Raw genomic sequence first — 15,380 nt, forward strand, 5'->3', positions numbered from 1 at the left:
CCTCAGGTGGTCAAGCCCCTCGTCCACGGTCGCTGTAGGCAGCAGGATGTCATCGATGTAGGCGAGAGCCACGGTGTACCGTAGGGGACCCAGTAAAGCGTTGATCATTCTCTGGAACACTGCCGGTGCGTTGGCCAAGCCAAATGGCATTCGAACGAATTCATAATGGCCGTCTGGAGTAACGAACGCAGTCCTGTGTCTCGATTCCTCGGTCATAGGAATTTGGTAGTAGCCTGACGCAAGATCTAGGCTCGTGAAGAAGCATTTCCCTCTCAGACGGTCCAGTTGATCCTCAATTAAAGGTAGTGGATACCGGTCCTTTTTTGTGACACGGTTGAGGGCACGGTAGTCCACGCAAATTCGTTGCTCCCCTGTCTTTTTTCGCACCAGTAGGATAGGACTTGCATAATCCGATTTGGAGTCGACAACAATGCCAGCTTGCTTTAGTTCTTCAATCATTTCTTTTGTGTGTGCCCGTTCGGCGTAAGAGAGTCGGTAGGGACGAAATTTCACTCGCTCCAGCGTTGTTAGCTCAATGCTCATTTCAGCGGCATTTGTCCAGCCAATCTCTGAAACGGTGGTTGCGAAGCAGTCCCGATACTCAAAAATAAACTGTTCGAGCTTTGCACGTTCCTCAGGAGCAACACCAGGACCTACTTGAATCTCTTCGCTCGGTAGGTATCAATAAGGGCTGGTCAGTGCTAATGTCCGACTCACCCTCTCGTGGCGATGCATCGTCTGGGTAGCAATTTTCCGCTCGTGTGACTCGTTCGTTCTCTTTGATGGTCAGTTCATGATTGGAAATGTTCATTATAGGGACTACTGTTTCGTTGGTCCCATCAACGCTGAGGACACAGCGTGGTATGCAATGCTCTCGACCTTCTTGGCACCTGAGCTGCATGTCCACGAAGACATCTGAGCGTGGTGCGCTACCAGTGGTGTAGAGCTTAACGAAACCCACGTATTTTGGGGGCACAACCGTTGTTTCCTTCGCCCATAGGCACACAGGTCGTTCTGGGAGCTCTGGAATTTCAATGGACTGAAGCGTGTCGTCTCTATTGTCCTCGTTCCTGTGCTCCTCAAAAATCCGCACTGTGTTCTTCCGCCTCACTATCGTGATGTGTGGTTGCTCGGTGAAAGGTTGGCCCACAAGTAGGGGTATGGACTGTGATGCGTCCGGCACGACCAGCACGGGAACGTCCGCTGTAGCTTGGTCGACCGTGAGGGTGATGTTCGTTTCCCCACACGGTGTCACATGTCCGGACCCGTAGCCCCCGATAGTGAACGGCTTTGTCAACTTCGTGTAAGCGACTCCGATTCGGTTGGCATCCTCCTTCCGCAGAGTTACGCATTGGCTACCGAGATCGACGTATGCTCGTATGTCGCAGCCGTTCGCTTTCGCCATCATAAAGTACTTTTCGTTCGCCTCTTCAGCGGCTCGGAGGTCAAACCCTAACGCGTTCTGAGCGACGCGCGCTCCTCTCTCTGTTTTTGCCCTGCAGTCTTTTTCTCCGTGGCCCACTCGTCCGCAAGCGTTGCATCTCGCCTTTCGCTGTGGGGCCGGGCAATTGAGGGACACGTGACCGTACTCGCTGCAGTTGAAGCAGAGGGGCTCTCCTCTTTCATTCCATGGCGGCTTCCTCCCCGCCTTCGGAGAAAGGTTCTTGTGGTCGGTAGTGTTCAAGGCCGACGCCATTGCTTCGCTTTTGTTGCCATGGGCGTTGGCATATGCGTGGAAACGAGAATAGTTCGGGGGACCACTTGATTTTGAACTTTTGGGGGCAGTGTTTCCCAATCTTTCTTCGAGGCGTTTCAGGCAGTGAAGAAGGTCTTCCGGCGACTCGTATGTGCGTGCGCTCACTGCTCTAATCACGTCGTCATCGTATAGCCCTGTGATGAGGTATTCAATGCAAGCTTCATCTGTGAGGTTGCAACGGCGAGCTTTCGAGAGCTTGACGTAGTAATAACACTCGATGGGCTCACCGCGCTTTTGCCGTCGCTCCTGCATTTCCCGATGGAGTCGTTGGAATCCCGCTGTCGTGGGGAAGGCGCGCTTAATGTCTTCTTTCCATTCCGGCCATGTTTTGTTGACGGAAGAGAGGGAGTCATACCATGTCTTCGCAGGCCCTTCCAACCTCGAGAGTGCGTTGCCAGATGTCAGTCGGTCGGACCAATGGTAGACTTGTGCCAAGTCGTCCACGCGTCTTATCCACGCGTCTACTGTCGGAGAGCTGGATGACACTGGATCAAACGATGGCACTAACCGAGCTGTCTCTCCCGCGCCGATGATGGGTGTGGCCGCTGCTTGCTGCGTCTGAAGCAAGGCAATTCCGTTGATGGCTTCTCTCACTGCTGCCTGAACGCTGGCCTGCAGGATTTCCGCCAAGTTGATCGTTGACTGAGGTATCGGAGGTAAGCTTCCACTTGTCACCCCGTTGTCAGATCCGCCTTCGCTTGAGTCGTCGGCGTCGTCGCTCCCGCCATTGCTGCTCGGTCGTCCGCCATCTTCGTATGCCATATTCGTTGAAGATGCTCCGGTGCGGGTGATAGGCATGGTGGGGCTTGCCGGTTAACTTCGTAAGTTCGGGCGAACGTTGACTGTATCCCACTTCTGAATTGTTAGGGTAAAAGAACAATTCAAAAGACGTTTATTCGCCTTTCCATTACAAAGGAGCTCTGGGTTAACAAGAGGCCGTGTTGCTTCTTTCGTGTCCAACACCTGAGTCTGTTGTTCTTCACGCGCCGCGCGAGCGCTCGTCCTCCTCATCCTCTCCTCACATCACTCTCTCCTCCCACGGGCCGCTCGGGCTGCTCGAACTCAAAGTTCGGGTTGCTCGCCCTCCGGCGAAGGATCTCCGTCGGCCGGGATGAGCTGGCGCTCACACTTGTGTATATTTACCGATGTGTCAGAGCAATAAAATTTCAGTTCTTAGTCAGCGCCTGTGTCTCGTCTCCCCTTTCTGCATCCTCCGTGAAGTTTGCGCTGTTTTTGTGTGAGCTAAGACATGCTAACTAGCAGGCTGGTAAACAATATTTAATGGTTAACTTTATAACTATTACTGTTAGGTTCCTTAGTTACTGAGAGGCATGTAGCCTACCGTAAATAATATTCATATCAGTTTTTCGAACTCCGGAAATGTGGTTACCCTCAGCGCTGTGGCCCAACAAATTTTGGCTAATTCGAACGCATGTATTTTGGCGCAAAGTAGCCAAAATTTGTTGGGCCTCAGCACCGAAGGTAACCGCATTTACGCAATTTTAAAACATGGTGTGGATATTACTAATGGTGGGCTACACGCCTGTCAACAATTAAGAAGCCTAGCAGCAATAGTTCAAAAGTTAACTATTCGATATTAGTTAACCAGCCTACTAGTTAGCACGTATTAGCCGTATTCCGATGTACTACACTGACGACAATGCCATGCCGAAAAAAGAGCTCTTCTAACTCAAAAAGCCTATTTTTAAAAATTGTGTAAAGTCTTAGGTGAACCACCTTGTATACAGGGGTTGGTTATACAGGGTGTCCCAGCTAAAAGTAACCAAGCTTTTAAAAAAGACGAAGTGTCCTAGCCCCGTGAGACCAACTGAGGGTTGTTGCCAGTCGCGTGTCCTAGTCTGCGGTATTTTTTTTATTGTGCAAACGTAATTAATTAGCAGAGACTGATTAGCTAACTTTTTAATTATTGCCTTTAGGAAGAAAGTGTCAATGCAGGAATTGCAGATCCCATAGAAAAATAACCGGTTGCTGTGTTTCCTACCACTGATACAGCTTCTTTTATTTGCCTTAAAAGAAAGCCCGCGAAATACAAAAAGAACCACGTGATAGGGAAGCAGTTTCAGCACTCCCAGACGACCGGTCAAGCAACGACATCTGCTTATGTTTGCAACGCTGCCCCAAACAGGGTTCGGCGTTTTGAGGTGGTGGCGAGATATGTGTCATGAAAAGCGGGCGCTGCTTTTCAAGGAAGTGAAGCGCGGCTCGCGAAACCTCGCCTCGAGTGATAGGCATGTGGCCGTGCCGCTGAACTTGCACCGTCACGCGCTGAAGGAGCGGTCGCCCTAGCGCCCATGCGAGAGTTGCTGGCGTATATCTCGCAACCATCGCAAAACGCCGAACCCCGTTCGGGACAGCGTTGCAAATATAAGCGAATGTCGTTGTTTGATCAGTCGTCTGGGAGCGCTGAAACTGGTTCCCTAGCACGTGGTTCTTTTTGTATTTCGCGGGCTTTCTTTTAAGGCAAATAAAAGAAGCTGTATCAGTGATACTTGGTGGGAAACACCGCAACCGGTTATTTTTCTATGGCGTCTACAATTCCTGCATTGACACTTTCTTCCTAAAGGCAATAATTAAAAAGTTAGCTAATCAGTCTCTGCTAATTAATTACATTTGCAAAATAAAAAAAATACCGCAGACTAGGACACGCGACTGGCAACAACCCTCAGTTGGTCTCATGGGGCTAGGACACTTCTTTTTTAAAAGCTTGGTTACTTTTAGCTGGGACACCCTGTATACTGCGCATTTCTCTATCACCTGATTGATAGTCATATCAGTTTCAAGAAAAAAAAAAAAAGGAAGGGTGCCGTCACCTCTATGGCAGCATAAATCAGAGGGAGACGACCCTTAAGAAACAAACAAAAAGTTTATTTGTATTTTGCTTGTGAGGACTGCAGGCTGGACAAGAACAGAAAGGGTTACAGACACCTCATTTTAGTTGCATGTTTTCTTCTCTGTAATGATGATTAAGAGAGTAAGATACATATTCATCTACAATCACTGAATAACTTATAGCTGAATTTCTTCTCTCATGCTGTTTCGCTTTCGGCTTCACCAACCTAACTATGGCTGTGATGTGCAATAAGAGCTTAGGGTACGTGAGGCATGAAAAAAAAACTACAATGTACATGCAGATGCTCGTTTTTTTGTTATCCCAGATCTTCAAGCAGGCTGGTTTAAGCACTGTAGTGAATCAAAACTACACGTCAGTGATTATATCACAGTTTTTTTCACACTTCGCGCGACCTGAATAGGTCTTACAACGCCACATCAATTGTTCGGTTGATGAACCCGAAACATTATCGAAGAAGAAACATCACCACAATCGAAGAAGAAAGAAAATAACACATTATTTAGCGGTCGTAAGGGAATACCATGGAGTGCTGCATGTATGCCAATGTCTAACGCATCATTTGAAACAAGAAAACACGTAAGCAAAAATTAGGTGTCTACAGTCCTTTGAACTTGGATAACAAAACTGATAAAAGGCTGCAATTTTCTGTTACATGCACGTTTCAGTTGGTGCAGTTTTTGCGCGATGACTTGAAAAGACAATGCAAAATGGAAACAAAAATAAGAAATAAATGAAGGTGAAGATCACTCTGAAAAAGTTTACAGTGGGCTCGTTGGGAGAGCAGGGGAGGTTAGGTAGTCAGAGGCACCACAGCAAGACTGGAGGAAAGTGCAAGTGGTCACACTGCCACCACCAGACCTGCTGTTAAGGCACCTGCCCCTTCCCTTAAGTCCCCACTCTCAGTCTGCCCGCCGCCCTACGAAATGAACTTCTACCTCGCATCATCAACGCTCTCCGTCATCCCTGCTCCTGACAGCTATTGGTGCTGGAATCATGCACTGCTCGTCTCGTATTGTCTTTGATATGAACTGTTTTAGTGCCGCGTGGTATGACGGCACAAAAGCTGAGGCTGCTGCGGTCACCACGAAAGAGTCTCCGACGGCAGTGGAGCATGGCTAATTACGTTAACTGCGGGCAGCGGTCACTTGTTACGACTGTTGACTTTCCTCTAATGTTAGTTTGTTTTACCATCATGAAAGTTTTGCGTGGTTCAGTAAAATTTCAAGTCACGCAGCACTAGTTGGCATAGTGTGTTCGTTCTATAAAGGTCAACTACAACATCCTCACGAGTTTCAATGGGGACTGCGTTGGGGAATTAAGAAACTTTGTAACATTGAGGAATTTGCTACAGGGAGGTTTGTGACGTCCAGATTTAACTGTAACAGGTTTACGAAGATCATGATAATGTACTTCATAACTAGCTATGTGTCGGCTCACCATGCTCAAGGGATGCCTCGGATAGGGTGGGCTCGCATCCCTTTCCCAGTGAACATTTAAACTCCTATGGACGTCTTGCGGACGTTCAGGACATCCACCGGACATCCACGGGACGTCCAAGGGAGTACTAGAGCCCATTGGGTTTAGGCACATTGTCTTTTCATTAAGTAAACATAAATGTACCAACCTCGCACTAACAGAAAGAAACAAAACATTTAGCCTCCCATACATCATTTATTAGATTATTAAGAAGGACCATTTGATAGAATTGGCCACAAAAAACTGAATAGCATAAAACACAGTGCGGTTGAGTTCCGGTTAGTCCTGAATGAAAACTGTACCCTGATGCAGCAAGTGTAGGATGACGGTCAGCCTTGACAGCACAGGTTCTTGGGTGCAGTGAGCAGCTGCAAACCAAAGGAGGCAACACCCATGAGAAGCGGCAAGTGGAATGCGCCACTCTGTACACTCTTCCTCTCTTACTGTCATGTGCTTAGGCAAAAAGAAGGATGTGCCAATTAGACAGAGAGAGCTTTTCCTTTTTTGTTGTGGCAGCCAGCCTAAAACTTGCATGTTTCTGACTGCTCTTTTGGGACACCTTAAAGGCCTTGGCCAAATGAGGAAAGGATGCTGACCACTCATGGGACAACGCAATTAACTTTTTCTCATATTCCCCATGGCAGTTGCAGCTGTAACAAAAGTTTACTCCACAGTTCATAGCATTTTTTTTCCCGATTATAAGAGAGTGTGCATTTATTGCAGGCAACTTTTTACATTTACAAATCTGGCTTTAAAAGAGAATTCTTATTACAAATGCTTATCTGTAGCTTCTTTAAAAATCGAATAAACCCTTTGCTTTTGACTCTGCGGTGTAGCATTTCTTCTGCACTGTCATTCAGGTAGTCAAGCAAAGCTACTCTTTTCAAAGCCCCCAATTTTTCAGTGTTTTCGATATTGTGCCATGCCTTGCACCAGGGTTCTTGTTTTTTTAAAACCGACTCCTCTCTCTATTCCTTGGCCTTAAAAGTAAATCAATATTTCAGGTGAAATTCCCTGACCAATAAACAGGTGGAAAAATGTGCCAATAAATGATAATGGACAGCACACACAAACCATTCAAAGCAAAACAACTACTTACTGAATGCCACACTGAAATATTTACTTTTTACTGTTAACAGAACTTATTTACTTTACTGTTTTTCTGTAAACAGTAAAGTTCTGTAAACAGAACTTTACTGTTTACAGAACTTATTTTTTCATGAAGTCCAGCTTCAAGCTGTGACTTGTGAAGTAACCAGTGCCTTTTCTTTTCCAGGTCTTAATAAGAGCACCTGAGCTTATTGTAAGAGAGCGGTGTTCACAAAAGATACAATGTTTAACCATGAGTTGAGGCCACCAGGAAAACCTGTGTCATGATTTACAAATATACATTTGAGTACTTTGAAACTCAGATGGCAAAAGCGCAGTGTGAGTCAAGTAGCAAACACTATTCGCTGTCAGAAACTTCAAACGCTCCTGCACCGCCCAGTTTCGGAATGTTCTCTCTTTTTCTGAAACTCCTGTCTGAAACCACTGCATGAATTGTGTTGGACCATTCTGTCCAAAATAATCTTGGCTTCTGCCCCACCCCCTGACAACGCAACATCATACACTATTGGTCTTGCTGCCCGAGATTCTTCTTTCAGGCTTTGAAGAAGGCACCCTTTTTCTATTCACATACTCCTTTCAACCAGAGGATGAGCACAGGATAATTTACACAAAAAGTAGCAGCTTTCTGTGACCTTGTGGACACAGCTCGAACAACAGAACATTTAGCCTGTGCTTGTTTCAATTTCTACGTGGCATGCGAGATCGATGCAGCCTAGACAGCAAGCACTGCAGGACAATGGCCTCAGAATACACACTAACGACACCATCGTAGCGAAAGCCTGGCATCTCACACTACTGGTTCTGTCTTTCTGTAAGGAAAATATTTTGCAATATGCTGACATTTCTTGATTTGTGCCAGCCCTAACTAAGGTGTGCGAAACCAGCATATAACTAAAAAACCAGCATATGCAGTGATTAGTGGACATTAAAAGAAAATAATGAAAATAATGCCCTGCCTGCACTGCCTATGGTACATCAGGCTACACTTTGTGGAATATTAAAAAAAAGATTGCTGAAATAAAGGTGGAAAGAACGACAAACCTTTCACGTGTGCAATGCAATAACATGTCATGCTAACATGTGCAGACCACATGCCGGTCATTTGCTGTCCTGTCGCAACTCACTGCAGACCACCTTGTAAATTTGTGACACTGCTATTCCCCGACTCAGCCAACTTTTTCACGCTGTCCCTGACAATCTCTTATCTCTACCAATGCATAAAGTTTCCCTGACAAATCCAGGTTTTTCCAGTAGCTAGACAGGTTGTTGTTACATTATCCCTTCTCATGACCAAGCAAAAAGCAGAGATGAATCATAGGTGTACGCAAGAGCTCTCAAGGACATTGTGAGGCCCGATTTGTGCAAGTTTACAAGTCATATGGTACGAAAAATTCAAAAATTGTCAAAAATACTAAGCAAGGATGTGCATACTACCAAAAAATATCAGCCTCATAGGTGCTTCATAAATACAAATAAAACAGTTTTTTTTTTTTTTCAAGCTGTACCAAGGTTGCAATTTTTTATAAGCAGCAGCAGCTCCAAAACACATGGAAGGGACACGGCGACTTTTATGCAGAAGGGAAAATTTTATTGCGCACAAAATATGGCTTGATTCAAACATTCTTCCCAGCCTGCAAGTAGCAATGCACAAATTGAACACATGCACGTACGTGTGCCTGCATATGCACGCGTGCATGCAACCTCTTCAAGATGCCTCTCACAACCCTCTGCTAAGATACTTCACGCCTCCATGAGACATCACAACATTTAACACCACAACATCAGGACAAAAATGGCAGCCTGGACAGTGCATCAACTGTAGTAAGGCCTGTTCTTCAAACTGTTACAATCCACGGCAGACCTTACCTTTCAGCTGTACAGAATGACAACGTGTACAGTCAGGCCAGAATGAAATGCGAACAGCGCCTGTGAACAAAACAAAATATTTTACCTGTGTACATTCAGCTGCAGTGCACAATTAGCCTGATTCATGTTTCTGGGTAGAGAGTCTACTGAAGTACATATTCACAAAGACAAGTACAAGATATGCGTGTTCACATTTTATTCTGGCCTGACTGTAGACACAGCTGAAAGATATTAAAGGGCAACTCCAGCAGTTTTTCAAGGGCTGCATGCTTTCAGGAAATTTCTACTGAGAGTTCTACTCTCCAGTTTGATCTATCATCATCATCATCATCATCATCATCAGCCTGACTATGCCCACTGCAGGGCAAGGGACTCTCACATGTCCCTCCAATTAACCCTGTCCTTCGTCAGCTGCGGCCACCGTATCCCTGCAAACTTCTTAATCTCATCCACCCACTGAATTTTTTGCCGCCCCCTGCTATGCTTGCCTTCTCTTGGAATCCGCTCCGTTACCCTTAAAGGTGCACTGAAGAGGAATCTGAACTCGTCTTATTGCCGCGGGAACTCAATCTGCACGTTCCAAGCATTCTTAGAAACTTTGACTTATTGCCCTGTGTAGCCGATTTCCTTAATTAAATCGGATTAACGTCCGGCTCCTGCCTTTTTTTTTTTTTAATTCTCCCCGTACAGTGGGCGGAGTTGACCAACGCGTGGAGTGCCTTTCAGCCAGCTCTGTGGAGGCTTTGCTTTCGCTTTGTTGTTTTTTAGGTTTCCGTGAATAAATAGTTTCATTCGCAGATAATATAGCCGCAAAGCTAAACCCCACTCTATCAAATCTGAATGAGGTGAGTTGAAAGATTGCACCGTCTTCTTCGACCAGGCATGATCCCAGTGATTTATATATTACCTTTAAGGAAAATTAAAGGGGAACATTATTTCAAGCTAGACTGACAGGTCAACAGCATGTTATAACAAATACATCATTTGTTACCACAAGCAGAGCTTTGAGAGACATTTATAACCAGAAAATTGTGCAAAAGTGAAGTAGATGAGGCAACACCCTGTGCAGAGTCCTGCATCTATGCCTGGCGACGTGAATGCTTCACTGGTCAAGGCTGGTTGATCACTTTCACATGCAATGCTTGCCGGTTGAAATGTGGGGAAACAGTGCAGCAGTTGTAGCCAATAATTATTAAGTCTTATAATTAAAACAGCGGACGGCAGCCAGAAAACAAGAAACATGAGCACAGAGTCTTTTCGCCTCACATTCTGTGTACTCAGGCAGCGTGTAGCCACTGGACGTAGCAAGTTAAGAACCGCAAGCACTAAATGGCATTCACGCCCAGAAGGGACACCTCTGATTAGCCAGGGACATTATAAAAATGATGTAAGCTTCCCGGCGTTCAGGGGCCCATGAATGTGCAAGGATATCGGGAATTTCATTTGCGATTTTCTTAGCAATGCAAGCCACCTCTCCATGCAGGAAAAATGTTGGTAGTGCTCTCGAGGGATAAATAATCCATCTAGTATGCTCGCTCTTTTTTTTTTTTAACGACTGTTTATTGGTCCCAAAAAATACACACAAGATCATAAGTGTACAGACGAGGGTCCCAAAGTGAAAGACTGTACCGGGACCCTCGATAGATCAATAATACAAGAAATAATTACAGCACAGTTAGCGGATAATTATAAAATACAGAAAATAACAAATCAATACCTCACCACAAAATCAGGGTCTAAAAGCACAATAACGCAGGTAATATACATAAAAAGAGAATAAAACATCAGCATTCCAACAAAACACCTTGAGCTTATTCTTGAATGCAGGCAAGGAAATTTATGTTTTTAGAGCGGGCGGCAATATATTCCAAATTGAAATTGCTTGAAAAGACGATGACGACGTTTTACCATAATTGGTATGGACTTTGGGGAGCAGAAAATTGTTTATTGCTGCAAATCTGGTAGGGTTGTGATTGATCAGCAGGATGGGGTCTATAAACTGAAAATGTAGGGTGCCATGTAGTAACCTAAAAAACGATTCCAAGGTGATATTGGAAAACCTGGTGGAGTGGTAAAATATTGTGCTCATGCAATAAAGAATGAACATTAGTAGAGAAAGGGCTACGGGTAATGATGCGTTTTGAAAGTGTTGTAAGTGTTGCAGAGAAAATAAATGGCAATGATAAGTATTTCCCCATGCGATAATCCAGTAAGTGATGTGACTATGTATGAAGGCATAGTACAAAGATAGGAGTAGGTTGCATAAAAAATATGGACGCACATTAATTAGCGCTCTGATGGCAAACATTGATTTTTTTTTTTATGAGCGATATGGACAGAAAATTTAAGAGCTGAATCAAGAATAACACCGAGAAAGTTGGTGTTATCAGAAGCCGGAACATACAAGAACAAAGGGTTAACGTAGGACGACACTAAAGAATGTTCTGGCTACTTTTGAAGACTATGCATTTCGTTCTAGCGGGATTAATCACTAACTGATTATCAGTACACCATTTGGCTACATTACTTAGAACGGCATTCAATTCAAGAATCAGATTATCTATGGACGTATTAGATAATGACACCGAAGTGTCATCAGCATATAAGACACAGACAGTTGGACTAATAGAATTAGGAAGGTCATTAATATATAGTATGAATTGCAAGGGTCCTAAAATAGAGCCCTGAGGAACACCTTGGTTAATAGTTTTAGCTTGGGAGAATCTTCCACCAATATTGATTATTTGTTGACGATCTTGTAAATAGCTTTTCAGCAGTCATGACAAGGGACCTGTGATTCCATAAAATTCGAGTTTTTTAAGCAATATGATGTGATTAATCATATCAAAAGCTTTTCTGAAATCTAAGAAGACAGAGCCAACAAATTCGCCGTTATCTATACCTTGCTTGATAAAATCAGCTGCCAGACCGAAAACCAAACTGATGGGGGGAATTATCTTAAATTTATCTGGGTAATTGTTTAGGCATTGAACTATCAACTTCTTGATGATCTTACTTAGAGAAGATAAAATAGATATGGGTGGATAGTTAGAAATTAATCGTCTGTCTCCTTTCTTGAACACTGGGATTACAAGCTGTTCTGAGGCAAGCAGGAAAAACACCTGTCTTTAGGATGAGATTAATGACAAGACAAAGTGGTTCAGAGATCAGATTGGCTACAAGTTTAAGGTGCCCAGAGGATATCTTATCTAATCAAGGGCTAGTGTCCTTGTGGCCAGTAATCAGCAGTTCGATTTCATGAGGGGAAAGAGGAAAAAGAAAAAAAAAGATGTTTAGAGCACTTCATGATTATTTCTGAACTAAGTGGAAAACTATTCTGAGGCACAAAAAGGAAGCCACTAAAGGCATTCGAATGTCATATGGCTCAGTGCAGACTGTACCACTGAAATTAATTTCAGTAAGGGGGCTGTTTGTGCTGGGTAATTTGAGGAAGTCACTAAAACGTTTCCACTGCTATGTAGTGTTATTATCATTTTATGTACTTCTTGCTCGTAGTAAGATTTTCTTGTATGTTTCAGTAGGTTATTTAGGACAGTACTACCGTAATTTTTGTCGCGTGCAGCTAAAGAAACATTCAAAGGCTGCTTCTTGGTGTTTTTGTACAAATTTTCTTTGCGTCACATACAGCTTAATAAACTGTCTGTCAGCCATGGATTGTGGGGAAATTTATAATTCTTTTTACTGATGTTGTACTCTCAGATAAACAGATGGAAAAAAGGCGGCAAAAAACATTCCCTTGCTCGCTCCGAATTGCTCGATGCAAAGCATGGAGACCAGTCTGTATTACTGACAGCATTAAAAAATTCTTCGCTATTAAACTAGAAAACTGAACGCGAAGGACGGGAAACTTCACCATGCGTAATGAAAATAGGAAAATGATCTGTAATGCCGAGTTCGATGACCGCTGAGTAGTTTGCTATTTATTTTCTGGCCCTTGAAATATAAAAACTGAAAGCTGCTGTCATATGGCATCTCCACGGTAAATTTGAGGAATTGTGAGCAAACGAAAAAAATAAAATCTCATCAGTTATTTTAGTGAGGACTTTCTCACTGAAGTGACTGACGAGATACTAGTTGTTTCTTCCGTTTGCTCACAATTCCTCAAACTTACCCTGCAGACACCACAGGATAAGATTATTAAGATACTGTGTAAGCATATAAAAACTGAGGGTGAGCAAATATTGAAATTTTCAAGTATGAACAGAATACAAATATGAAGAAAAAATTTTTTTGAATGTCTGCACAGTATGAAAAGAAATTTTTAAAAATATAAGCAAGGAAATGTTACTGCCCTTAATTTTTCCAAAATAAAAGATGGTCTTAGCAACCGAAATAAACAAAACAAGCCTAGACTGACTCAGCAACACACATACATAAAAAAAATAATGTGCACATTTATGTGCACTTTTTGATTAGACAGCATAACAAACGCAAACTTTACTGTGGTAATGCAAAATGAGTAACAAAAATGAAAACCATGAACGACACATGACTGGCAACTACAAATAAGATGAAAAATAGTAAGACCTCATTAATTAAGAATTCAAGGGACACGAAGAAATGCCCCAATTATCCGAATGCAATTATCGAGTTATTAACCTCCCTCCCCTTAAAACCAAAAAAAAAAAAAAATCTGCCGAAAATTCAAAAATGCGGCAAAGCTTTGTGACAAGGTTCCATCCCACAAATAGCTATAATCCCGTGCAGTTTAGGCGTACTGTAAAAACAACGCAGACTCAAGCTAGGGTAATGCACAATGGCGTCTGAACTGTCACTGCTTCTAAGGTGAAAAGAAATGACCAACAATGCGCCAGTCGGTTTTTGAAAGCAGTACGCATCTGGATTCAGACCGCTGGCGAATGCATGCCCGACAGCCAGTCTCCGTGGGCGGGTAGCAAAGCTCAGAAACCGAAACTATTCAGCCGGGCTATTTTTGGGTCCAGCTACAGAGGCCCTATCGTCATCATACCTACTGTTACGTGAGTGTCAGTGGTGTGTAAATTCAAATGCGCCATGCAATGGGTGGCAATTTTACTCGGTCGCTTGTCGTGTAGTTGACCCCTCGACATGGCCTCCCTTTGGTAGTCCCATGTGAAACTCCACAAGTGGGCTTTCCCGCATATCACTGCTGACCAAAACAAGGTGGTTGGTTTCACGGTTGAAGAGTTATGAAGGCCCCAGGGCATGTGCCATGGAAATGAGCATGAGGTATCACTAGATATGTACCACATATGGAAGGTTACCAGGGAGCTGACATCAAGACGTGCTTCCGCGTAGTGGTTGCTCGAAGTAGTTGGTCGGCCATCTTGTTTTCAGCCTGTTTGATATGTGGGGAAAACCCACTTGCGGAATTACTCCAGGGGTCTGAATGTGGTCAAATGTGACCGGTCCACGCAATAAATGATGCAGAAGAAATCAATAAGGACGCCCCTGTACTGTTTTCTTGACACTTTAAACCTCGATCTTCTGATAATCTGCCCTGCAGATATTGTGGTTTTGCCATGATCTGGTTTGTGAAAGTCAGCGTGGTATTCGATCACTGGCGATTATTCAAAAATTCTCGAATTTCAAACTTGTGCAGTGTGCTGCGTGCCCGAATCAAAGTATTTTCATGCTGTACATGTAATGTGGGCAGTGGTAGCACGTGCGCGGTTATACCACAGACAGTGCCTGGACTTTCGTGTGTGAGTGCTGCTAAACTGCTTAGCTTTTGTATTTAGTAAATAGTGTACACAGCTCTCCACTGTCCTTTTTCGCTATCACTCCCCTCTGTACTACTTGCTATCCTCTCTATGCCCCCTTTCATCGCCACTGGCCACAGCTAGGGCAACTCCGGGGATTTTTTTTTAGAAACAATTTTTCAAAATACCAAGTAGAAGTACATTAAAACAGCAAAAAAAAAAAAACACGATAGCAATGATGTAATTGGAGACCTAACTGACATTCGACACAAAACAATAGGAGACACAAAACAATGACAAAACCTATTGTGTGCGCCTTTGTCGGCTAAACTGGTGACTGCAAGTGACAGCTTGGGTCGTTATTTGTCTGAAATGGTCAAAAGTAATCTCAAAATTTTCTCCTTCAGCAAGCGCAGAGCAAATATAGACAGCTGTGCGTACAGTTTTGCCGTTGTTTATACACAATGGTCTTGCCCATAGAAATCTCCCCGATTGAGGCCACGAAACAGGAAATTGCGCTGCAAAACTGCAACAAAACATTTCTTCAACAAAACTGCAGCAGAAATTTGGCACAAAAGACCAGAAGAATGCAAAGAAC

At 43.8% G+C, this 15,380-nt stretch overlaps 2 protein-coding genes across 10 annotated transcripts in view; both read right to left on the reverse strand.

Annotated features, from left to right (window-relative positions):
• Nucleotides 1-15,380, reverse strand: part of Tmem43 (Transmembrane protein 43) — a 52,651-nt gene that overhangs the window by 33,045 nt on the left and 4,226 nt on the right. For all 9 annotated transcript variants that reach the window (XM_089563738.1, XM_089563736.1, XM_089563741.1 and 6 more), the window contains exon 2: nucleotides 6,407-6,472. In XM_089563738.1, the coding sequence (XP_089419864.1) occupies nucleotides 6,407-6,472 (66 nt within the window). The remainder of the gene's footprint in view (nucleotides 1-6,406; nucleotides 6,473-15,380) is intronic.
• LOC149325224 (uncharacterized) lies at nucleotides 507-2,844 on the reverse strand. The gene has a single exon (XM_089563997.1). It carries the CDS (start codon nucleotides 2,552-2,554, stop codon nucleotides 635-637), a length of 1,920 nt encoding a protein of 639 aa, XP_089420123.1. The 5' UTR covers nucleotides 2,555-2,844; the 3' UTR covers nucleotides 507-634.

This window comes from Amblyomma mixtum, chromosome 10 (genome assembly GCF_055824585.1).
Source record: "Amblyomma mixtum isolate Tamu chromosome 10, ASM5582458v1, whole genome shotgun sequence".
Lineage (NCBI taxonomy): Eukaryota > Metazoa > Arthropoda > Arachnida > Ixodida > Ixodidae > Amblyomma > Amblyomma mixtum.